Source organism: Brassica napus, chromosome C9, assembly GCF_020379485.1.
Source record: "Brassica napus cultivar Da-Ae chromosome C9, Da-Ae, whole genome shotgun sequence".
Taxonomy (NCBI): domain Eukaryota; kingdom Viridiplantae; phylum Streptophyta; class Magnoliopsida; order Brassicales; family Brassicaceae; genus Brassica; species Brassica napus.
Window position 1 is genome coordinate 38722299 of NC_063452.1, and position 24623 is coordinate 38746921.

A 24623-nucleotide genomic window follows, 5' to 3' on the forward strand; every position below is an offset into this window, starting at 1 on the left:
TCAAAACTAAACTAAAATTTAGTTTCTAATTATACTTTATGATAATTAAAATTTTAAATAACGAATTTTGAAAATACATTTAAAAAAGATTCTAAAAGATATTTGAAAGATTTTGTTAGACATTTCCTTAAGATATTTATTATTATTTCAAATAATATAAAGATATTAAAAGATATTATAATTATGTTATGTAAAATTTAATAAATTTTCTAATGATGGTCCAAATAAAAAAATCACACATGAAAGAAGTCATGACTTCTATTTTAATAGTATAGATTAGAGATTAAATGTAACATAACTTTCTAGTAATAGGTCCATTAGGTCCATTTTTTAAAAAATCACACATAAATCAAGGTTATTACTTCTGTTTTAATATATAAGATGTGTTGTAAAAGATAATGGTCCACTCATCAATATATCATTGCCTAAATTCTAAAATATTTTATGTTTTTATTTGGAGGCTTAACATTTTTTATTATTATGTTTTGGTTGTAGCTGAAAGGTATTGACAATGATCTGCAACACTAAGCCGATAAGGCAAACTTAAATCAAGTTTTAGTGTTATATTATTCTTGTTTCATGTAGAAACTTTGAATCTCTGACTTTGTTGTGTTCTTAGAGAATGTACATAATCAATTAATTCAGATTCAACTGCTTCTCACAATAGCTACCTTTGTTGTTGTCATTTTCTTGGCCGCGAGTTTTTTGAAAATATCTCCTTGAAACTGTTTTTAGAGATGAGACGATGTTCCAATGGTGGCATTCATATAATAGATTTATTTTTCCTATTATAAGAGAATTTTTACCATTGTCATAATGGAGCGTAAGGTTAATCTTTTAAGTCAATTCTCAAAGATAAACAAATTTGAATGTGAAACTAGTTTTTAATTTAATAATAATCTGCTCTGTTCAGATTTAGATGCACTATAAGAGCAAACAAACATTAAGAAACAGTCAGGGGAACACTTTTTGGAATGAGTAAAGCCGATAATGGTAATGCGTGAGATGGTTAGGATGCAAGATACGGTGTAGGTTTTTATCGATTCCAGAAGACTTATTTATTGGTAGAGCTTGTATATGTTACAAAAACTGTTCGTGAACCTGAATAAATGAGGCGGAGTGGGAGGAGAGGTGAGGTGGAGTTTAATGACTGAATTAAAGAAGGTGTTTAAGAAAAAGAGAAAACATTACAGAAAATCTACTCAGAGACCATGGCAAACAATAGGGTTATGGGGTCGAAGAGGAAAGGGAAGACAAAACCGATCTAACCATGCCAAAGCAGACCACAGTTATGAAAATAGTAAGGTCCCAAAAATAACTAAAGCCATCAATGCTTTTCACTAAACAAACAGATTTAGAAAGAATAAGAAGTTGTCTCTCTGCTCGTGACACGTGTCGAAAAAAGGGAATATGAGAGGTGAGGTGGCGCATTGTGGAGCCTTTTTCTTCTACTTTATTATTATTGATAGATGGAGAATTGCCAAAAATAGCACTTTGAAGATACCACTTTTCACTTCTACCCTAATCAACTTTGTCATTAAAATTTTAATTGGCAAATGACTATTATGTCCATAATTAATTAAACCTAAACTAATCAATTATATAGGTTATATCTTATTTCTCGATGTGAGATCCGGCAAGCTCCAGCGAGCTCAGGCAAAGGACGATGATTGGAGATAGCTTTCGGTTCATACACAGACTGGAACCGCAGAAGGGTTTGCTAAAGTGAGTTGCTTTGAGAATCTGCTTGGCTCACCTACTTTCGTGGATATAAGAAACAGACGGCTCAGATGCGTGGAGACTGGTCACGAAGTTGTAGCCGGAGACGAAGAAGCATACACTCGTAACAAACGGTGTCGTCTGGGACTCATCGATCACACTCTATCTCATGGGAAATCTCCTCTCACCATGTTCTCGCAGTGCCTAATTTCTCGGTTAGCCAAAAATTGAAACCTTTGTAGTTGATTGTGTTAGCTTAAGTTATCTATGGCTAAAGTATTTACCTTTCTTCTTGTTTTTTGGCTATGTTCTTAGTTCGAAGCTCGTGTGCAAGATTATTGGGGATACTGTGAACAAGAACGAGGAACATATCTGGAAATACGTAAACAGGAAGAGATTTTTACCCAGATTAGGTTGATGAACGTGATATCAGATTCATTGACATCTTGTACTGATTCCAATTTTGTCTTGTGCTTGTTATTCCTGGCTTTTAATGTTTTGGTGTTGATGTATCTGATAGAGCAAGTGGAAAGAGGAGCTGGGACAAGCGGAAAGACCAAGAAAATACAAGTAACCAACAACCACAGACGTGTTAAGGAAGAAACTGGCTCCAATGATTCAGAGCTTTGGATGCATAAGTCAAGTTCTGGTTTAGAGTCAGAGCAGGAGAGTGATGAAGAAAACTGCAAAGGTACCTCTTTTTGTTTTTTTTGTTGGTTCTACTTTCATCTTTCTATTGAAACTTAAACTAGATTTGTGTCTGATCTTGGTACAGGTTCTCATTGTGATGCCAAAGAATATGAGGAGCTCTCAGAAAGGTAAATGTATACATTTACTCTTATTTCTGTGTATTTTTTACAAAATTGCGGATTGGTTTTCATGTTCACTTCTAGTTGTTTTGTCTCTTCTACAGAACAAAGAGGATGTCAATAGAGATTGGACCAAGTATGATCACTACGGCAGTGCCACTATGATCATGAGGCTCAAGGCTACTATTCAGTCTTTGTAAGGGCAGATGAGTTCTGTTATTGAGAAGAGTGCTAAGTATGCTCAGATTGCTGCTGAGGAAGTGCCCAATAGTTTTTACTGCCTTGGTGTTCGTCTCACTACTGAGTGATTTCAGAACTCTGAGTTACAGAGGAAGCTCGCGGAGAGAATCTATGCTGTGGCTTCTAAGCTCACAAATAATAGTCTTTACCATGTCTGTGTGTTTTCTGATAACATTGTTGCTACTTCGGTTGTGGTTAACTCCACTGCTCTCAATTCCAAGGCCCCTGAGAAAGTCGTCTTTCATCTTGTCACTAATGCGATGAAGTCATGGTTTGCTATGAACATGGACAACCCCAGAGGAGTCACTGTCGAGGTTCAGAAGTTTGAGGATTTCAAATGGCTTAATGCTTCTTATGTCCCCGTCCTCAAGCAGCTCCAAGACTCTGATACGCAAAGCTACTATTTCTCTGGACACAATGACGATGGACGCACACAGATCAAGTTCAGAAATCCCAAGTATCTCTCAACGCCCAATCATCTCAATGCTCAATTATATCTTTTTATAAGGCCTTATAAATTGGGTTATGAAGATATTAAATTCTTATAATCTTTTGAGTAAACCCTTATAAATAGATTTATAAAATCTTATAAATAGATTTAAACCTTGTTAATTAATTTATAAACACTTATAAATAAATGTATAAACTCTTATAAATAGCTTATAAGTTCTTGTAAATAGTTTTATAAACCCTTTTAAATAGTTTTATAAACCTTAATAAATAGTTATATAAATATTTGTATGTGTTTTATAAATTTTATAGATGGTTGATACAAAGTTTTATAAGCTCTTATAAAATTTATAAATGGTTCATAAATGATTTTATAAACTCTTATAAAAGAATCAAATGGGGGGGGGGGGGGGGGGGGGGGGGGGGTGTTGGGCCATATTTAGGGGGTTATGGTTTGGAGTTGCAAGAACATTATAAGCAGCAGAAGAGAGCACACTGGCAACAATTCTCTAGACAAGTTCTATCCATTGGAATGTGATTAGCAACCATGTACAGATACCATTCAAACAAAATCAATGATGTTCTTTGCTGTACTTTTATTCTGAAATGGCAAGGAGAACATTATAAGCAGCAGCATAAGGCATATACTTGGATGTTTCCTTCAATAATCAAGAACCAACAATCTATAGCAAGCTAAAGGCATCATACTGATTCTATAAATGATTTATAAGCCTTTATAAAATGTTTTAAGAGCCTTCATATATGAATTACCTTTTGAAATTCTTCAAATCCTTGTAACTGATTTTATAAACGCTTATAAATAATTTTAAATATTCTTATTAATGATTTATAGACCCTTATAAAAAAATTTAATATATTTTCATAAATGAATTATAAACCCTTAAAAGCTAGTTAATAATTTAGACAAAAGTTTTCTACAAATCCTTATAAATATTTTATAAAACCTTATAAATATTTTTATATATTCTTATAACTGATTTATAAACCTTTATATTTTGTTTTTATATATATATATATATAAATATATATATTCTTAGAAATGATTTATAAACCCTTATAAATATTTTATAAGTATTTATAAAAATTTATAAATCTTCATAAATGATTTATAAACATTTATAAATTATTTATATAATCCTTATAAAGCCTTGTAGAAAACTAAGTTCAAGGTTTTTATATATATCCTTATAGACTGTTTTTATAAACTCTTATAAATGAATTATACTTTAATAAGAAATTTAGAAAGCTTTCCAGATATACTAGTTCTCTTTTTTATCAAACCAAATTTTATAAATAAAACTCAAGCTCCATCAATGGAGACATTGTTTAGCAAACATAATAACACAACCAAAATGACGAAGGAAACTGTTGCATCAAAGGCTAAGCAGATAACATAAACACAGATAAAAGCAAATAAAACACTTAAGCAACTTAAAATTGAAACATCATAAGTGCTAAACACAGATAAAAGCAAATAAAACACTTAAGCAACTTAAAATTGAAACATCATAAGTGCTAATTGGTGAGATGAAGCCACGGGAATCAGAGGAGACACTCGGTGGACTGCTACCCGAATATGCTGCAGTAATAAAGGCATAAAGAGCAACAAGAAACTTGGCTACAAAGGTGATCATACACCATTTTGATGAGCCTTGAAATTGTGAGGAAATCCTCAGCCACAAAGGGGTGTGGAGTTGCAAGAACATTATAAGCAGCAGAAGAGAGCACACTGGCAACAATTCTCTAGGCAAGTGCTATCCATTGGAATGTGATAAGCAACTATGTACAGATACCATTCAAACAAAATCAATGATGTTCTTTGCTGTACTTTTATTCCGAAATGACAAGGAGAACATTATAAGCAGCAGCATAAGGCATATACTTGGATGTTTCCTTCAATAATCAAGAACCAACAATCTATAGCAAGCTAAAGGCATCATACTAAACCATATATCCAAGCGCTACAAAATATTATCTAGTCTACCATTTCCATCACTATCATCTACCCTTCAACATGATCATAAGGAACCTCATCAACTAAACGATCCCAATTCGTATACTAACAACAATAAAATCAACCAAATCACCCTAAGGTACCTGAATCTTATCGGAAAGGTAAGAAGGATCCAGAAATTCAGAATCACTATCGCTGCTACACCATGAATCACCACCACCACCACCGCTTCCACCACCTCCCGTCTCGAGAAAATCCGTAACCATAAGGCCTAGGTCACGTTCACCGTCGAGGCTAGAATCTCTCCCTCGTTCTTCCCACCACTCCTCTGCCGGAACACTCCTCTGCCGTAACAACCCTCAAGTCCATCCCCATCGTAACCTAAAGCAAATCAAGGCCATACATAGAAGATGAAAGATCATACTCAAAGGAGACTGTCACAAGATTTGATTCCACCATGACAGATCCCAAATCTGGCGGATCTGGTGGTTCGGGAGGGTCTGGAGACATCAACCCAAGAGCATTACCACGTGCAACTAAGGGATTCTTCAAACTTAGGTGAACGCCATGGTTGAGCTGAGTTGTCTGAGTCGTCAGTGCAGAGGAAGAAAGCAGGAAGGACACCATCGGGATTTTCTGAAGACGCGTCATCGGCGGGAGCTGGAGGGAGGATTCACCGGAGCTGAGAGATAAGAGGAGAGAGAACACTGTTCAGGAGGAAGGAGCAGCAACATCGCCGATTGAACACCGGACGGATGCACTCATTTCTGAGATGTGCAGCTACCTATATATATGACTCGTTCAATCGCCTTTTGAATACGGCGACGGCGAGGCTCGATGTAGATGGCACCGAAGCTTGACGAAGAAGACGACAACGAGATTTTATGATTGGGAAAATCAGAGATAGATTAAAAAGGTTAGTTTAGTCATTTGGCCATTAATAATTTAGGTATTTATGAAAATGTCTCTAGATTGATGGTAAAGTTGAATTATGGTATCAAACAAAGTGTAAAAATAAAATTTTCCCTAGATAGATATATTGTTAAAAGTTATTTTGTTAAATAATTTCTTTTTAATTTCTATATAAGTTTGTGTATAGGCTTGGGCACATTTATCCGAAACCGTGACCTGGATCGTACAAAAATGAAAAAAAATGAAAAGTAAAATAGAACTGAATATTATAAATAACCAAGCAGATCATATATCTGTAAGACCGAAATTTTAACACCGAACCTAGAATCAAATGGGTGCCTGAATTTAAAAATTATCCAAATTATTAAATATTTTAATTTATACACCCGATTTAAACCGAAAATCCCAAATTATCATATAGAAATTATAAAATGAGTCAAATCTATTGTTACAGAAAATCTTGGTAAAAATATAAGTATAATTTTTTGATATTTTGGTTGATAGAAATAAGGAAAATGATGTATTAGTGTCATAATAAATAAACTTGTAGACCAAGTAAGATAATTATTTTTTGTTTCTTGTTTTGATAATCGTATCTCTAGTATATTATTAACATAAAAAATCTTAGAATATATCTAGGTAGCATATTCACAATATATTTGTTTTTGTTAACATATTGTTACGATTAAATTTTTAATTTTAAATTTGTAATTATCAACCAATCTTATGGTTTAAATAATATGTAACTGCTTCAATAATATGTATATGTGATGTAATGTTTTGATGTATTTGAATGTCAGAGTATGATTGTATAACAGACAATGTGATGAAGAATGTGGTATGATAGTGTCAAAACTATGGTGGTCTAGGTCTTTAACAAAGTCATGTTTGATTTTTGAATAAGTGACATTTGAATAAGAAGTTTGACATCTTGTATTTTTGCTTCAGGAAGAGAAGACATGTAAGGTCAACATGAGACATCCAAGGAGCTTTTTCATTTAAAAAAAAAAACAGTCTGATCAATGGCAAGATGGAGTGTAATAAAGTTTTATAGTTCGTAGGCTAGTTGAATGATATTTTTTTTTTGTATATTTGGATAGATCAGTCATCTTATAATCTTAATGGGACATGTTTAGAAATCTTATAATCTTAAGGTTCATTTTACCCTTGTAATCTTCTTGGTGATGAACCTTCAATCAATGAAATCTCTTTTATATTCTTTTTCCCATTTGATTTCATCTAAAAATTTTTCCCAAGCCTCAAAAATCTAATTTTTATCTTTAGATTCTCTTATTGTATTAATTCAACAAACACCACCAGCGTAAACACTATTTTTGGATCAAACAGTTGGCGCTAGAAGGAGGGGGCCAAGGAGAACTATCTTCGGAGCATCTGAGACTTGGGAAAATTCAAGATATGTGCTCATCGATCTCGATCCTGCAACTAGAAGATCTCGCGAGACCACGGTGGTTTCTAGAAAAAGGATGAAGCTTTACCATGAAAGCTTGACTTGGGAGTGAATCCTGGATCTGAGTAATGGTCGGTTTCTACTCCATTTTGGGCTCAAGACAACAATAATTTTTAAGAAGAGAAGCCCAAATTAGACCAAATAGATCTCGTCGTCACATCATCCTCATCATTCCTTCCTTTATCCCGACAACGAGTTCACCACAACCTCAACTAGAGCTCACCGGAATCAGAGGCTATCACAGCACTTCGTTACCGTAAAGTTTGGAATCAAGATCCACGGTTTGGAGCCAGAAGAGAGATGAAGACGACCATGATTCGAACTTCGTTGATGTCATTGGTTTCGGAACGGTGACGTCGTCCTTCTCCGGTAAGAGAAACAGAGGCGGTTATGGGTTGTTTCTTGGGCTAATCAGGTATTGGAGAAATGGGTCAATCTTGTTTCAGCGATCTCCGTCGTTAACCATCGCCGGAGAACAGAAACTTCGGTGGTTTTTAGATAAAGGAAGAAGCTTTCTTATGAAAGACCCACCAAAGTTCAAAACTTCACCGTCTGCAACCACAAATTAGTTGGTTCGTGCTGCTTAAATCATTATGCCGAGGATATTGAAACCACAAGAAGGCTCGGCGGTTCGTGCTCCATCAGTGACAACGTCTTAAAGCTCCATCAAGAGTAAGAAGCTTGAGCTTGACATCACAAATATGGCTCTGGTCTTGACTTGGAAGTATGAGACATGCTTTACCTGCATCTCTTAACGTCGACGGCAGCTTCAAGCTCTGTTCAAGCTCCAGAATGATGGGGATGCGATTCTCTTCGTCGTAGCTCGTATGTCAGCTTCAACTCGTCGCACCACCGCTTCAACCTGAGATCAATTATATAATCAGCTCAGACTCGTGACCCTGACCCTGGAAGTAATGGCAATGACTCGATCAGTGACAACAAGAACATTGAATGTGTCATATGTGGAGATAGAGACTAAAAGTGGTGTCTTTGCTCTCAGCAGGCTCTCCATCTCTTCCCCGGCTCTGTTACAACTCCTAAAAACAGAGCGTCTTCAACTTCTACACCAAGATTAACACAAGAAGACACTACATCTTCATCAAAGTTGCCGACAAAGAAAGATAAGTTTCAAAACTTATGATTATCACATTGAATAATCATCATCGGCCTCTTATGATTCCACCATGTCTTGTAACTTGTTTAGAAAGTTATTTGTCTAGCTTTTATACACATATCAAACATTACGAGATACACACATGTTCCACGCTTTGACCATATTATTTTTATGGTCACATGAGAAGAAGGAGACAAGCTTTCTTCGCACATTACATCATGAAGCCACGTGATGATCTTGGCAACGACTTGATCTCAGCGACCCGTTATCATGATGAGAAGGAGACGCCAACCATGGTCATGTCTTTGTGAGCCAGAATCAACTACGATTGTCAAGCCAAAAAGAAAATTAGAGCCGCGACGTAGACGTGCGATCTAATTGGATCAATCTCTTGTCATCACTCCAAGAATGACAGGCTCAGATTCTCATAACGAGCTTACCGCAACCGAGACGTGGCGATGGTTGATCTCTCAGCTACAGAAAATGGCTTCCGTTTTTGAGAAAACTGAACCTTCATGACAAGCTCTCAGACCAGAGTTCTTCACAAGCATCAAGAGATCATTGTAAACCAGCCACCTCGCCACAAATACGTCTGGAAGCTCGAGACAAAGCCTTCTCAGCATATTTATGATCTATGCAATCATGTGACCCGCACCAAGAATGACGAACTCAAATTCTCTCAACGAGCTTGCCGTAACCGGCACAAGCTCTAGACGAACCCATTTTAAGCTCGGCTTGGATAAGAGATAACTACACCATCTCAGTGAGGTCTCTTTTCGATCCATGGCTGTCCATCTCGAGACTTCACTTCTCGGCTTGAGCTTTACGTTCAGACTGGTTCTGTGGTTCATCGTAATCTCGGCATCATGGTGATGTTAGACGTCATCACCAACCAAATCTTGAAGTTCACTTCTCGACCTCAGCATCACACGATCACCTCTGTCATGCTATCATCTTGAAGTTCGACGTCATCACCAACCAAATCTGGATAACACTGAGAGAAAAAGCTCTCACGCTCTCTTTTATGGTCTTGGTGTAATCTCGGCAAGTACGCGATCTCGGCAAAAGCGGGGAGCAGTTGGCGTGACCTCCTCAAAACGCCGATCTTGAGATCATGTTCATCATCCTCGTAGCTGTTTTCATGACAGAAAAATAAGTCTGACGAGATAAGTCTTCTCATCTAATTAGTTAATTGTTTACGTCATATATCACCGCTTTATACTTTGTGACAGAACAAATATATTCACTTAGTATCTTGTTAATAAGGTTGATATTAAACGTGATCTCCCATATTCATAATTGACATGTTTGCTTGTGCCTCACGGCACCCATTTTCAATACAAGATATAATTAATTAAATTTAGTTTTCTATGTATAGTAGAATGGAGCCAGCACAAAAGGTCGTGACTTATCTTCTATGCTGTATGCGTGGAATGCGAGTCAAGCACTCCTTCCCTTACACTAACGGAGCATAGAAGATGAAGAATATGAGACCCTCTTTGCAGTTCACTCCTTCCCTTACGGTTCTCACGACTCTTGACTTCATCGTCGCCAATCACGAGCTCATCACCGGACCTCGCAACTCACACCACGTTTCTCTTGACAGCAACGTTATCATAGCCTGACGAGTCGTACACACCAACAACTTGCTCAGCACACACGATCTCAACACGAGACTTCGGGTCGGCAATAGTTCGGTAAACATGCATTTTAGGCACGAGTTTAAATTGAACTTGCTTTTTATTATGCACGAGTTTGTGGTCGACTCGCTTATTGCTAGACACGAGTTTACAAAAACTCATCTTTGGCTAGGCATGAGTTTACTGGAGCTCTTCTTCTACTAGGCACGAGTTCTCAGTAAACTCGCTACTGTCTTAGCATGAGTCAAGTAAACTCGTCTTTCGCTAAGCACGAGTTTAAAGCAAACTCGTTTTTTACTAGGCACAAGTTCGAAATAAACTCGCCTAAACCGTCATAGGCATGAGTGTGTCTAGTTCATTGTCTAATAAACCCTATTCGTAAACTTCGTAGAAATCGATTTCATCTCTTTCTACGAACTTGGAGGGCTTACTGTTGGGGGTGGATTTACATCTTCTTCGAGACCCATTAGACATTGAACTAGGTTCATATTGCTAGGAAGCCCTAGGCTTCATCTTTCTATAAATAAGGAGTTACCTTCTTATAAGAAATGATCTTCTCCTCTTCTTAGACTTAACATATTTTCATAGAGATTTTGTATTCTAAGGTTCACTTTACCCTTGTAATCATCTTGGTGATGAACCTTCAATCAATGAAATCTCTTTTATATTCTTTTTCCCATTTGATTTCATCTAAAGATTTCTCCTAAGCCTCAAGAATCTAATTTTTATCTTTAAATTCTCTTATTGTATTGATTCAACAAACACCACCAGCATAAACACTATTTTTGGATCAAACAATAGTTTTTGGTATAGTGTTTTAGTAATCTGTAAATATATGGTGTAATGTTATTGATTTCTTTGTTAGAGTAAAAACGGGTATATATATGGTATAATATAATTAACGTAATGTTACAAAAATATACGGTAATACCAAAAAAAATAAGTATAATGAAAAAGTCCAACAACTTTGCATAAGTAGGATTTTTTAAAACTTTTTCCTTTTTAATAGTATAGATAACTTCTTCAAAAAAATATTAGTAGTTTATAAAATTTCAATAATTTAAAAGAAGAATGTGAGGGCTTATCAGTTGCCATTTCTAGAGAAAACAAGCCTGAGAAAGTCAAAACATTCACAGCAAAAGAACCTTCTACTTCTTCGGCTTCTCGTATTTGGCAGAGATCTCATGGCCTCGTCACTTCTGTAAGCTCACATAACCGTGTCTTGTTCCAGTTCCTCTTCGCTAAACATCAAACCTGCGACGTCATCTTCACCGTAGAAAACATCTCTCTTTCCGATGTCAACTAAACCATTTCGTAGACATGGCGACGTTGCAGAAAGTCGTGATGAAGGTAAGTCACCGTTGAGAATCGAACCAGCATCTCTTCCGATCATATTTTGGCTATTTGATGATGTGATCCTTTGTATCTAACTGAAAAATCAGCGTCAAGACGTTGCCTACCTACTTTCGTAGTTTTTTTTCCCCTGTAAAATACTTGAATTAAAACTTGAAGATACACAAAGGCCAAAGCCAGCGAAAGGATGAACCTTTCCCGGAAGATACAAAATACTTGAGTTCCTACTTTCGTAGTTATCGTTACTTATATAAGAAAATATTTTGGCCTTTCATTATATTAATGAGTTGAGAATTTCTAAGAAATAATGTAAAACGTTTAACGATTCTTAAATCTGTTTATGTTTATCCAAAACAAAGATAACATTGTACGTAAGCAGAATGTTTCAAATACGATAATAAATAAACTATTTCTTAAAAATAAATATTTTAATTTTGCGATATGGATCAATGATTGTATGAAAATTAAACAAACCAAGTCGGTTTAACATATCATCCATTCCTCATTAAAACACAGGTCCATTACAAAACAGAACAAAACAGGACCTTGAATCTGGTTGAAACATTGAGTCTCTACAATGGCCGCATCTCGAGCTCAGAGCCATGGTGTGAAACCGGGACAGAGTCGTCAGAGGCACTCATCTCTTGAACTGGTGGCGGATTAACCACAGTCATGGGCATCACAAAGTTGTCCGAAAGACGGTTCTTCATCTCACGGTGCTCTTGACAAACCGCACAGAAATGGAGACAACAATGCACCATACAGGGGTCACATGGAGAGTTCTGTTTAATCAAAACAAAACACACACATTTTCAAATTATTTTTGACATGTTTCCATCGACTATGCTTTTTAATGACAGAGGAATCATTTCAGATGTGTATGAAAGCTTGGTGACTTTACCTGGAGATGATATTTCCTCTGTAGAGTTTGCCTAACGTTTCCGGTGTAAATCCCACACATCCACCAAACAAACAACAAGCCTTCCCACATAAGAAACGTTGTATGCGGATCGATACCGGGAGCACAAGCAGCTATGGATGCAACTGTTAGTCCTCCCTCAACTACAATCGAGTGGCAGATACATGCTTTGGTCCACGAGGTTTCTTCGTCACTCAGAGTTTCATAGACACGTCCGAAGAGAACACTTGGGCAAAAGAGTCCCTGCCAAACTGTGTATTAACAGTTTAACACAAAGGAAGTAAGCTTTTATGGTCTCCCAAGAATCTAATGACATGAATCACTAGATGATGTCTCTTTATACAAAAAAAAAGAAAAAAAGAAAATGAAAACTTACAACTACTCATGTCCTCAGTGCACCCGAATATTCCAGTAGTCCATGGCTCATCTGCAGGAGCTTCAAAATTTTCAGGTAGAGCTTGGCCACACTCGTTGCATTTGTGAACAGCTAGCTGCGGAACATGTATTTGCACAGAATCAGAGATGACAACACGATTTCACAGATCCACTAATCAAGAATGTAACAGAAACAGCAGTAGGAAGATCCAAAGATAAAAATATTTAGACAAAAACATAAATCAAACTGGTCCACTTGATGAATAGGAAACAAGGATCTATAGCGGAAATCAAAGAAACATTGTGGATCATAACAATCGAATCCACTAAATAACGGTAATCAGGTGACAGTCCTCAGAGAACTTAAGAAAATCAGATCAGTAGAGCGAGAGACATACATGGGGAACCTGAATCGGTTGATTGAGTTCGCCAGGATTAACCTCATCGACCGGAGCTTGCTCCTTCGTCAACTTCACGTATTTCGACGGTGCTCCTCCCTCCGACATCTGAATCCACAATATTTTGACGATGATAAATCAAATCAACAAAAAAATCGAATAAGAAGACAATAAGACACGAACCATATGTTCTTCGTCTTGCTCAGATGGTCGGATCTCTGTGTCTTTGACTCTTTTTTTTTTTTTTTATCGCATTGAATATTAGAGACTTTGGGTTGTTTCTGTGCTTTTAACCAAACTGTTACCAAACGAGTTAAAGACTAATTGGTCTTCTTTTCTGTTGACTTAACCCAACTCATTAAGCTACGTCTGGACAAAACGGTGCCGTTTATCCTCTTCCAATAAATGAGACATCTGAACAAACGGTGCCGTTTACCCTCTTCCAATAGATGAGACACTCCGTTAAGCAACCTCTCAACAGCATCCTCGCTAGGTCTCGGACGGATCGGGTATCCAGACAATTTTAAGTTATCCGGATCCGGATCCTTATCTATCGGATCCATAATTTTACTATCCTTATCCAGATCCGGAGTTCTTGGATATCCGAGTGTCGGATATCCTTCTAAAAATTGTAATATCCGGCGGATATCCGGATCCGAATTTGGATCCTTAAAATAAATAAAAAATAATATTAATATGTATATAAAATATTAACAATATTTTTTTAAAAAAATATATATAATGTCTTTAATTATTTCTATGTATAATATTATAAAATTTACATAAAATTTATATATACTATTATAAAAATAAAAATATATTGAATAAAATTAATTTTTATATATAGATATTATTATTTTTGAAATATTTATTAATAAAACTTACGGATCCGGATATCCGGACTTAAAAATTAAGATATCCGGTTATGACGGATCCAACATTTTACTATCCGGATCCGGATTCGGCCCCTCCGAATATCCAAATTTTCGGATCGGATCCGGATCGAATCTCAAATAGAATCCAGATCTCGGATAAAAGTCCTAGGCCTAATCCACTCTACCTACCAGCTGGCCATTGAGTGCTCACGAGTCATAAATACATTCAGACCCAGTCATCCATAAAATCAGTTTCTAAATCTATAACAGTTAACTCCTAAACCAATCTTGAAAGAAAAATACCATATGATAGCTGTAAAAACAGTTTTTATAACAAATATAGCATATATATATCAAAATGATAAAAATAAATTTTATTAAAGACATAAAAGATACTTAGGAGAGAGATTTTGGATTTAAAAAATAAAAATATTTCATATAAAATTTTAAATAATAATTTTAAAAACAGTTGTTTAAAATTTCAGATTTTAAATAAAATTTCAAAAAAATATCAAAAAAAAAAATTCAAAAAAAAAAATTGGAAATTTTTTGGAGCATTTATATTTATATATCTATAGAGTAGGGGTATAAAAATATTTTACCTCTTTATAAAATATATTTTGGTCTTTTTTTCATTGAATGTTTTTTTGGTCGAAAACATATTTTAGGGTCTTTTGGAATGGGAGATTTACCAATCATAACGATTACATGATGGATATATAATAAGAAAACTCTAAAGTAACTCTACACATATGATAGAGAACCAATACTTCATTGATCTCCTTAGAATCTCATTGTTTTTTGAAACACAACTTAATTTCATTAAGACTAACTTTTCCGATTAGAATAAAAAGAAAAAAGAAAGAAGAGAGAGAGAGAGAGAGAGAGAGAGAGAGAGAGAGAGAGAGAGAGCGAGAGAGAGAGAGAGAGAGAGAGGAGAGAGAGAGAGAGAGAGAGAGAGAGAGAGAGAGAGAGAGAGAGAGAGAGAGAGAGAGAGAGAGAGAGAGAGGAGAGAGAGAGAGAGAGAGAGAGAGAGAGAGAGAGAGAGAGAGAGAGAGCGAGAGAGAGAGAGAGAGAGAGAGAGAGAGCTCTCGAGAGAGAGAGAGAGAGAGAGAGAGCTCTCTCTCTCTCTCTCTCTCTCTCTCTCTCTCTCTCTCTCTCTCTCTCTCTCTCTCTCTCTCTCTCTCTCTCTCTCTCTCTCTCTCTCTCTCTGTACAAATTAAATTTTGTTGGCCTTATACTTCTCAAATTCATACACGTGAGAATCACAGAGAGATAAAGAAAAAGTATAAGTAATCAATATAAAGAAAATAAGACTTAGTCTCAAACAATGGCTAAATTTCACTGTCAAAATAAATTTTGAACTCGAAACGGCAATAAAACTTGATATGGAATAAATTTTATTTGAAGTATCGTTGTAATACTTAAGATTCAATCCTAGACACCAAGAATACAAATCATGTATTAATCTAAGTGTAATCAAGTGTTTAAAGATAATAAATCAAGTAACAATATTAATTCAAATTCAAGAAACTAAGCAGTCAATCAAGATTTCAATCAATAAGAATAAGAGAACTCATAGGTATTCATATGAGGTGATTAAGATCCAAGTCAAGGTGCTAATCAAACAATCATCAAGTTTTAAGTCTAGAACACACAAAATAAATTAATTATTTCCCAAGATAGTGATCCGAATGTAATCTAGCATTAGACATCAAATCCCTTGGGTATAATTCAATCAACATGCATCAAGAACAATTCTACTAACCATTTAGCAATCCTACCATCAAATCTCTTTTAGTTATTCAAGCTAGAGCAAAACCAAGTCATTCAAGCATTTTAACAAACACTTTTAGTGCATAAGATTACGTATGATCTAGATGAGAGAGAACAAGTTTAATCTAGCATTAGGAACCTTTACCAAGCATAAAAACAAGTAGATTTAACATCAAACACCTTAACTCTTCACTAATCATTCTAAATGTACCTAACCTAGCTATGGATTCAAGATGAGTCTGTCTACCCACTAATCAACATGATAAACCTAAAACCCATAGAAGATTCAACACTAATCATGATTGGATTGCAAGATAACTCAATAAAATCAAAGAAAGACAGAAGAAATAGATTAAAGATTCAAACTTTCACCAAAATATGATTGTCTTAAGAAAGAAAACAAAATAATTAATGTTTTTTTTAACTATGGGTTCTTAAAAACGAGTGGGTCAACCCAAAAAGGAAACACATAATATTAATTTTTAAATGTGGCAGTGGCTTCAGTAATCCGCTCCCACAACCTGCAATGAGACTCGCATGGTTCACAGAGGGTTGGGTTACCCGCAACACCTAACCACTTTGACACTTAACATCTTTCTAAGGCAATTTTATGAGTTAAAGTCGAGTTATGCTTTCCCGTTGTAGGCACCCGCTACAACATTAGCATGAACCACAACGGGTACACTAACCACAACTGGTACCCGTTGGGACACTTAAAAATTTCCCAATTTGACCCAATTCAACCAATGCTCAATCTTAACTTTGTTTGATCCAAATTGGCTCCAAACAACTCCAAAACCTCTAAATGGTTACTCCAGCACCTGATAGAGACTTATGCATAGTAATAAAACCTAAATATGCTTAAATGCTAATCTAAATGCTCATAATGTATATAAAATGAATTATCAAAACCACGAAAAACACAAGATATAATCACCGGAGACTCCGCCTGTGAATTCACACACAACTATCTCCCACCGCCGTTTTTGAAGCTGTTTGTTTCTCTATCAACAGGAAGCCACTGTTGCCAATGATTTTTTTTTGTAAGTAGCCGCCACCTCTGTCTGCCATCCGTGACGGTCATCGGTAACTCTCATATTGACTTGCTGACTCACATGTAGTTTGGTGACCAGCGAGTCAACTCAGTTACTCGGATGATTGCTTGGTTTTTTGAAATTAAATTTGGTTAGAGTTTAACCGATTTGTTATTAAAATTGATTACTGTATTAGGCTAATTGTGGTTCAACTGAAATCAATTTTGGTTAAGGAAAACCGGTTGATCAAATTTGATATCAATATGGTTAAATTTAACAGGCTTGGGTCAAGGTTGATTGAGTTGACCGTTGATTATATCTATTGACTTTGACCATACCATCCATTATCCATTTTTAAACATATGAATGCCGCTCTGACTCTATATTTTGCTTTGATTTCAGATCCTGTAATTTTCGTACACGGCCTAGGACATTGCATATACATATAGTTTAATGAATTTTTATTTTGTTCACCCCCAATGTGAATATGTGTGTTCATGACTAACATAATAGTCAATAAAAAAATTGTCAATTAATATTCTGTTTATAAAATAAAAAAAATTCAGAAAATAGTATTAATTGCCGAAAAAAAAAAAAAAATACAACTTCAAGTTTTTAACGCTGTCAGCAAAACCTTAAACCCTAGCCGTCGGAAAAAACTTAAATATAGGATTTAAAGTTTAGAGCTTAGAGTTTGGGTTTAGAGTTTTGTTGACGGCATTAACAACGTCAAAGTTTTTTTGTAATTAATATTATTTTCTGATTATTTTTTACTTTTTTTTTTCTTTAATAGAATATGACTTGGCAATTTTCTGGCTATCATTTTAGTGGTTCACCCTAGGGGATGAAGAAAATAAAAACTCTAGTTTAGTTCCAATATGTTTCGTCTCCTTGAATTGTGTGTGTTTGGAGTATGTGAGTTTAGGTTCCTTTCTTAAATTGGAAATAGGAAGTGATATTACTCAAATTACCCTAAAGAGTGATTTTACTCTCACAAATAAAAGGTTCATTTGTAGTACTTAGGGATCGAATCCACAAGGAGCTAGGGCACACAATAGATCCTAATCAGCAGTGATTAAATTAGGTAAATATTGAAAACAGTAAATAAGAAAGCAAAGCGAACAAGGCAGTTGTTCAGTTGATTGGTTTGAGGTTTGTAAACAGTTATTAGAAAGCACTAGATCTAGGGTAGTCGGGATTATAGATGTATAGAATACTTAGGTTGTCAATCCTGGAACTCCATTTCTATTTTAAATATATCTAGCTTTCGCATGTGAGTCTTATGTTTTGACTAATTTCAATATCTCAGATGTCGCTTGTTGATATGAATCGTATGTCGATCGATGTTATGGTAAGAACGTCGATCGATGTTTCCTTAGACAAACCTTAACGAGTTGATCGATAGGTTCACTAGTATTGTCAATATCAGCTTTCGCTTGTTTCTAGTAATACTAGCTCAAGGGAATTAATTCTGTGTAGAACCTACCATCGTAATTGTCCACAATCTTAAGTTCAATGTTCTAGTTAGCTACTCTAGAACACAGGCATTAACCACAATTCCTTGAAGGATATTTATCACCTTAGCAATTCCCTATTTTGGGCTAATCCCTCATAATCTATTTGAACCCTAAATCTAACAGATGAATTACTTATACATAGCAAAGCAAATCATAAACTGAATAAAATGTATAAATAGAATAGAGTTAGCAATACTTGAGTTCCAATACAAATCTCTGAAAGAGTCTTGGATCTTCTTTCCAAACTACTAAAAACCTAACTATTATTTGCTGTGAAAAGTCGAAAATATGAAAAGTGTGTGTTGCCTAGAACAATGGCAGAGCACGTAAATATTAGGTTAAAATCGGTCAGGGGTATTTCTGTAAATGTGTTATGACTTGGGATTTAAGTCGGCTGGAAACCTAGTCGGGTCTTGCGCGCTTCGCTGTCGATTGACGGCACATGATGTGCGTCGATCGATGTTTGTCTCTGATTGCCTTCAGACTGGTTTGATGGTCAGCTACGAGTTTCTTCTTATTTTATCTCTAAAATACACCAAAATCATCATTTTCCTCCAAGACATTCATGGACCTCTAAATTACTAAAAAGACTCCAAAATATAATAAATAATTCCTAAAACATCTATATATCATGGCTAAAAATAGGTAAAATCCATGGTATACCAGGAAGCTACGTGATTCAACATTATATTCTTCGTTTAATGAGATATAGGGTTGTTAGTCGTATACATTGATGTACTTTTTGTATGCCGGATGTAGACGTTGTGGTGATGATACATATTATCTTTAGTCGACCTGTTGAATCGTAATATAAAGGTCAATAAAGCGTTTATTGGCGGTATGTGGCCACTAATCCCATAAGTGAATCTTTCACAGGAGAAAGCCTCTATTGGGGGAGGGGTGCAAGCACCTACCTCAGAACTAGGACTCTTATTTGTTGTTTTAGCGTTTTATGTGTTGTATTTGTTTTATGTTAGAACTGAAATATTTTTATTTGGAATGTTCCATTGGAATCTATGAACTTCGAGTTTAGCATCTATACCTTATTGAGTGACTGATATTACTCGATTGTTTCTCTTTTGAGAAGAGACAAAGGATTAGGTCTGTAACGGCCCGATCCCCCGGCGTCCGACCGGGGTTATCGAAAGGGCGTTATGGACACATGTCTACCCATTTAGACAACCCTACGTGTCCCGTTACTGGTCCCGAGAGCCGACGGCGCATAACCTTCTTTGAAATACTGCCACACCCACATCCATATACTTCTACTTACAGTCCTGCGCACAGGGAAATGGAAATGGAGGAGTGAGCAACAAGTTACTCAGTGAAGTGGCTCTAGACCAGTCTGCCCGCATGACACTCTATACTACTCTATGCGGGAACTAGGACTGACTAGCCACTACAATCAGGTAATGTATTTTTATCATTTCATTCATCACTAATTGTCCACATTCAATTCCATACATTTCTAGCAACCTAGTGATCAATCATTACAATGAATTTACTCATTGCCACACACGTTAAACCCTAGACATAACCGACTCATCATACAAGACCGACTCGATCCTATGACACCTTTAACTCCCCGTTACCCGACCATGATGCACGTTTTTATATCCCGCCTCTCGCGGTTGGCACTTCGTTCTTATCATCAGTGGATAGCTCCCACTAGGCTTCTACCCCATATTCATGTGGATTCGCCACATCTCCTATGGGTGCTTCCATATTCTTGTGGATTCCCACATCTCCTATGGATACCTAGCGTGAACTACTGCCACACATACTTTCCTTAGACTCTATATGCTTTCCCCACCCATGCTTAACCGTAACCTTATTCTTTCATACTTTCACTTATCCTTTCACATCCTTATCATTTTCACTTATCCCTTCACATTCTCATTCGCTTTCCTTTTCATTTAGACTTGTACTTGGACTCATTCACTAGACGCCACCCGTTATCGGTGCCACACACAATACACATTGCACTCAAGCTCTACTTCAATAACATTAACAATCATTACTCATCTATCAGCTTAGCATTCATTTCTCTCTAGCATCCTAGCTTTAATCACAAACCACTCATGGGACTACACATCCAAACATACAAGCATAAATTACCAATCAATCATCGCTACCACAACTCCATTTCAGTTTACTAAGTCCCATTTAACAATATGAGGGTTCTTATGCATCGTGTTCCATTCATCTAACATCCTAACAATAATCATGATCTATCATCCTAGCTTTCAAACATGGTCTAATCAACCCTAACTCCAACATAAAGGAGTATACAGTACATGAGAACAAGATGGGTTCAAGACACTCCACCTTAGCCTAGATCTGGATACGGATCTGGAAACAAGAGACAAGGGAGAGGAGATTGAGATCCGGTCACCACCACCACCACACGGCGCCGGCGAGGAGAGAGAGAGCATGCGACGGCGAGGAGAGAGAGAGCGTGCGGCGGCGAGGAGAGAGAGAGAGCGACGGCGAGGAGAGAGAGAGAGAAGAGAGGCGTGAGAGAAGAAGAGAGAAAAGGAAAAGAGAAGCTTGACGGCTATGGTTTCCTAGTCTCTCTAAATCTCTGCAGAGCTTCGCTTTAGTTTCTGTATGAGGCAAAAGGGAGGCTGTATATCTTTTTATAGGAAAGGGGAAGGGAACCCTAGGTCTTTGCCATATGGGCCGTAGAGAAGCCCATATTCTCAAGGAAATTTTTATGGGCCAGGAACCGGGCCGTTACAATTATCCCCCTGTTAATCGGAATTCGTTCCCGAATTCCAAGCCCTAGACTTCCGAACTTAACATCCGATATTGAAATGGACTCACACAATCACACATCAATCAAGGGAGGCATACAAGGCGAGAACAACATTGCTCGGGATCTTTAAAAGAAAACAATGAATGAACTAAGCTCGGAAGAAATTCTGCAAGTAAAATGGATCTGATCAAAACCATAATAGACGTACATATATAGTGGGTGGTTTTGAAATCGTTTCATAACTTTTGGGGGAATCAAAACTTTCACAAACTCTTTTCTTTTAATGAAAACAAGTTTTTTTTTTTTTTTTTTTAGAAAACGTCGGAAATGCTGATCCCTTAGGACAGAACTAAGGGATCTTAACCCGCTCTGATACTAATTGTAACGGCCCGATCCCCCGGCGTCCGACCGGGGTTATCGAAAGGGCGTTATGGACACGTGTCTACTCATTTAGACAACCCTACGTGTCCCGTTACCGGTCCGGAGAGCCGACGGCGCATAACCTTCTTTGAAATACCGTCACACCCACATCCATATACTTCTACTTACAGTCCTGCGCACAGGGAAATGGAAATGGAGGAGTGAGCAACAAGTTACTCAGTGAAGTGGCTCTAAACCAGCCTGCCCGCATGACACTCTATACTACTCTATGCGGGAACTAGGACTGACTAGCCACTACAATCAGGTAATGTATTTTTATCATTTCATACTGTCATCACTAATTGTCCACATTCAATTCCATACATTTCTAGCAACCTAGTGATCAATCATTACAATGAACTCACTCATTGCTACACACGTTAAACCCTAGACTTAACTGACTCATCATACAAGACCGACTCGATCCTATGACACCTTTAACTCCCCGTTACCCGACCATGATGCACATTTTTATATCCCGCCTCTCGCGGTTGGCACTTCGTTCTTATCATCAGTGGGTAGCTCCCACTAGGCTTCTACCCCATATTCATGTGGATTCGCCACATCTCCTATGGGTGCTTCCATATTCTTGTGGATTCGCCACATCTCCTATGGATACCTAGCGTGAACTACTGCCACACATACTTTCCTTAGACTCTATATGATTTCCCCACTCATGCTTAACCGTAACCTTATTCTTTCATACTTTCACTTATCCTTTCACATCCTTATCATTTTCACTTATCCCTTCCCATTCTCATTCGCTTTTCTTTTCATTTAGACTTGTACTTGGACTCATTCACTAGACGCCACCCGTTATCGGTGCCACACACAATACACATTGCACTCAAGTTCTACTTCAATAACATTAACAATCATTACTCATCTATCAGCTTAGCATTCATTTCTCTCTAGCATCCTAGCTTTAATCACAAACCAATCATGGGACTACACATCCAAACATACAAGCATGAATTACCAATCAATCATCGCTACCACAACTCCATTTCAGTTTACTAAGTCCCATTTAACAATATGAGGGTTCTTATGCATCGTGTTCCATTCATCTAACATCCTAGCAATAATCATGATCTATCATCCTAGCTTTCAAACAGGGTCTAATCAACCCTAACTCCAACATAAAGGAGTATACAGTACATGAGAACAAGATGGGTTCAAGACACTCCACCTTAGCGTAGATCTGGATCCGGATCTGGAAACAAGAGACAAGGGAGAGAAGATTGAGATCCGGTCACCACCACCACCACACGGCGCCGGCGAGGAGAGGGAGAGCGTGCGACGACGAGGAGAGAGAGAGCGTGCGACGGTGAGGACAGAGAGAGCGACGGCGAGGACAGAGAGAGCGACGGCGAGGAGAGAGAGAGAGAAGAGAGGCGTGAGAGAAGAAGAGAGAAAAGGAAAAGAGAAGCTTGACGGATAGGGTTTCCTAGTCTCTCTAAATCTCTGCAGAGCTTCGCTTTAGTTTCTGTATGAGGCAAAAGGAAAGCTGCATCTCTTTTTATAGGAAAGGGGAAAGGAACCCTAGGTCTTTGTCATATGGGCCGTAGAGAAGCTCATATTTTCAAGAAAATTTTTATAGGCAGGAACCGAGCCGTTACAAGGTCACTCATCACAAATGTTGTTTTCTTGTTTTTTTCGTACTTTCGTTTTACAATTTCACTGACTATTTTTCCAGTTATTAGATTTGTTGATTTATTACAATATTATTATGGTAGTCGTTTTTAGCATTTTATAATTTGAAGTTTAAGTTGTTGTAAATTGTAAGTCGTTGTCAAATGAGGTTGAGACATGTGTTACAACCGCATAAAAAATAAGTGAGCGTTGAGATAGACATCTTTTGTATTGACTAATTGCCAGCTCTTTTACTGAAATCTCATTTGCATACGAACATTTCGTTGTTTAATTACGAACACGCGGGAAAAAACCCTTAATGAGGATGAGTCGAGGGCTTGCAAGGTGGCTTCTTTGGAGGATTCTTCTTTTGGGGTCCCCTTCTGGAGTTGCTTCGCTTCACTTTCGCTTTTAGTTGGATAACCAATTTATTCCTCCTAATTTCCTTTTCTTCTCCATTTCCTAATTGACATTTTGGACAAATAAAAAGAAGAATGAAGGCGTTTGATTTTTCCTTAAGAAAGGAAGTAGGCATAAAAGAAACACTTTTACATTCGATTGTATGGATCTAATTTAAATAAATATCTTATCTAAATACCCAGTCGCAGTCTATATTATTCGGGTACGATCTACAAAACACGATCGTGTTAAACAATATATAATATTTTCACTGACCGAGCTTTCGATGCTTTGTTTGTTTGGTGGATATTGCTTCTATTTGTCTGGAGAAGAGAGGAGACAAAAGGAGCAAAGCAACTATTAGAACGACGAAGAGTGATGTTGCCTTTTTTATCATTGTATATCTTTGTGCAAATAAATCTAACATGCCCAATAAGCTATTTTATACGTAAAAGTATCCACCAACCCAACTTGCTTTCACACTATATGGTCTTATATTGAAAATAATATACAATATCCCTTATAAGCTTTCACACTATATGGTCTTATATTGTTGAAAATAACATAAAATGTCCCTTATATATTTCTTGAAAAGCATTAAAACATTTAAACTATGTCATGTGTCATTGACAAAATGTTTTTAAATTTTTTTTTAAAGAAATAGGTTTGTCCACTAAATATATATTAAACATTTCATTAAACTAACAATAAAACTAATTATTAATGTTTTCATTCTTTTCTTAAATAAAAATTACATAATCACCTATTGTAAATAAAGTACATACGACAATTAATAATTTTGAATAATAAAAATTCAATAAAAAATTCACATATGTACTA

General features: G+C 36.6%; 1 protein-coding gene and 2 long non-coding RNA genes across 3 annotated transcripts; 1 reads left to right on the top strand and 2 right to left on the bottom strand.

The window, feature by feature from the left end:
* The first annotated feature begins 7303 nt into the window (after positions 1 to 7303).
* LOC111207788 lies at positions 7304 to 12344 on the top strand. Its single transcript, XR_007329388.1, has 3 exons — positions 7304 to 10384; positions 11429 to 11677; positions 12197 to 12344. It is a non-coding gene; the product is annotated as an uncharacterized LOC111207788 (long non-coding RNA).
* LOC106406738 (cell number regulator 6) lies at positions 12123 to 13712 on the bottom strand. The gene is made up of 5 exons (XM_013847461.3): positions 13556 to 13712; positions 13373 to 13480; positions 12976 to 13090; positions 12582 to 12850; positions 12123 to 12462 (listed from the first exon to the last, which is right to left on the bottom strand). Exons 1-5 carry the CDS (start codon positions 13556 to 13558, stop codon positions 12253 to 12255), a joined length of 705 nt encoding a protein of 234 aa, XP_013702915.2. The 5' UTR covers positions 13559 to 13712; the 3' UTR covers positions 12123 to 12252.
* Positions 13713 to 23613: 9901 nt separating this feature from the next.
* On the bottom strand, positions 23614 to 24197 carry LOC125593474. Its single transcript, XR_007329389.1, has 2 exons — positions 24060 to 24197; positions 23614 to 23846 (listed from the first exon to the last, which is right to left on the bottom strand). It is a non-coding gene; the product is annotated as an uncharacterized LOC125593474 (long non-coding RNA).
* Positions 24198 to 24623: the final 426 nt, after the last annotated feature.

Bases quoted from the DNA above. Each gene is read 5' to 3' on its own strand.
- LOC106406738 (XM_013847461.3), bottom strand. The intron at 13,091-13,372 runs GTATGTCTCTCG...CATGTTCCGCAG, and splicing joins AACCGATTCAGGTTCCCCAT to CTAGCTGTTCACAAATGCAA. The intron at 12,463-12,581 runs GTAAAGTCACCA...TTGATTAAACAG, and splicing joins AGAGGAAATATCATCTCCAG to AACTCTCCATGTGACCCCTG.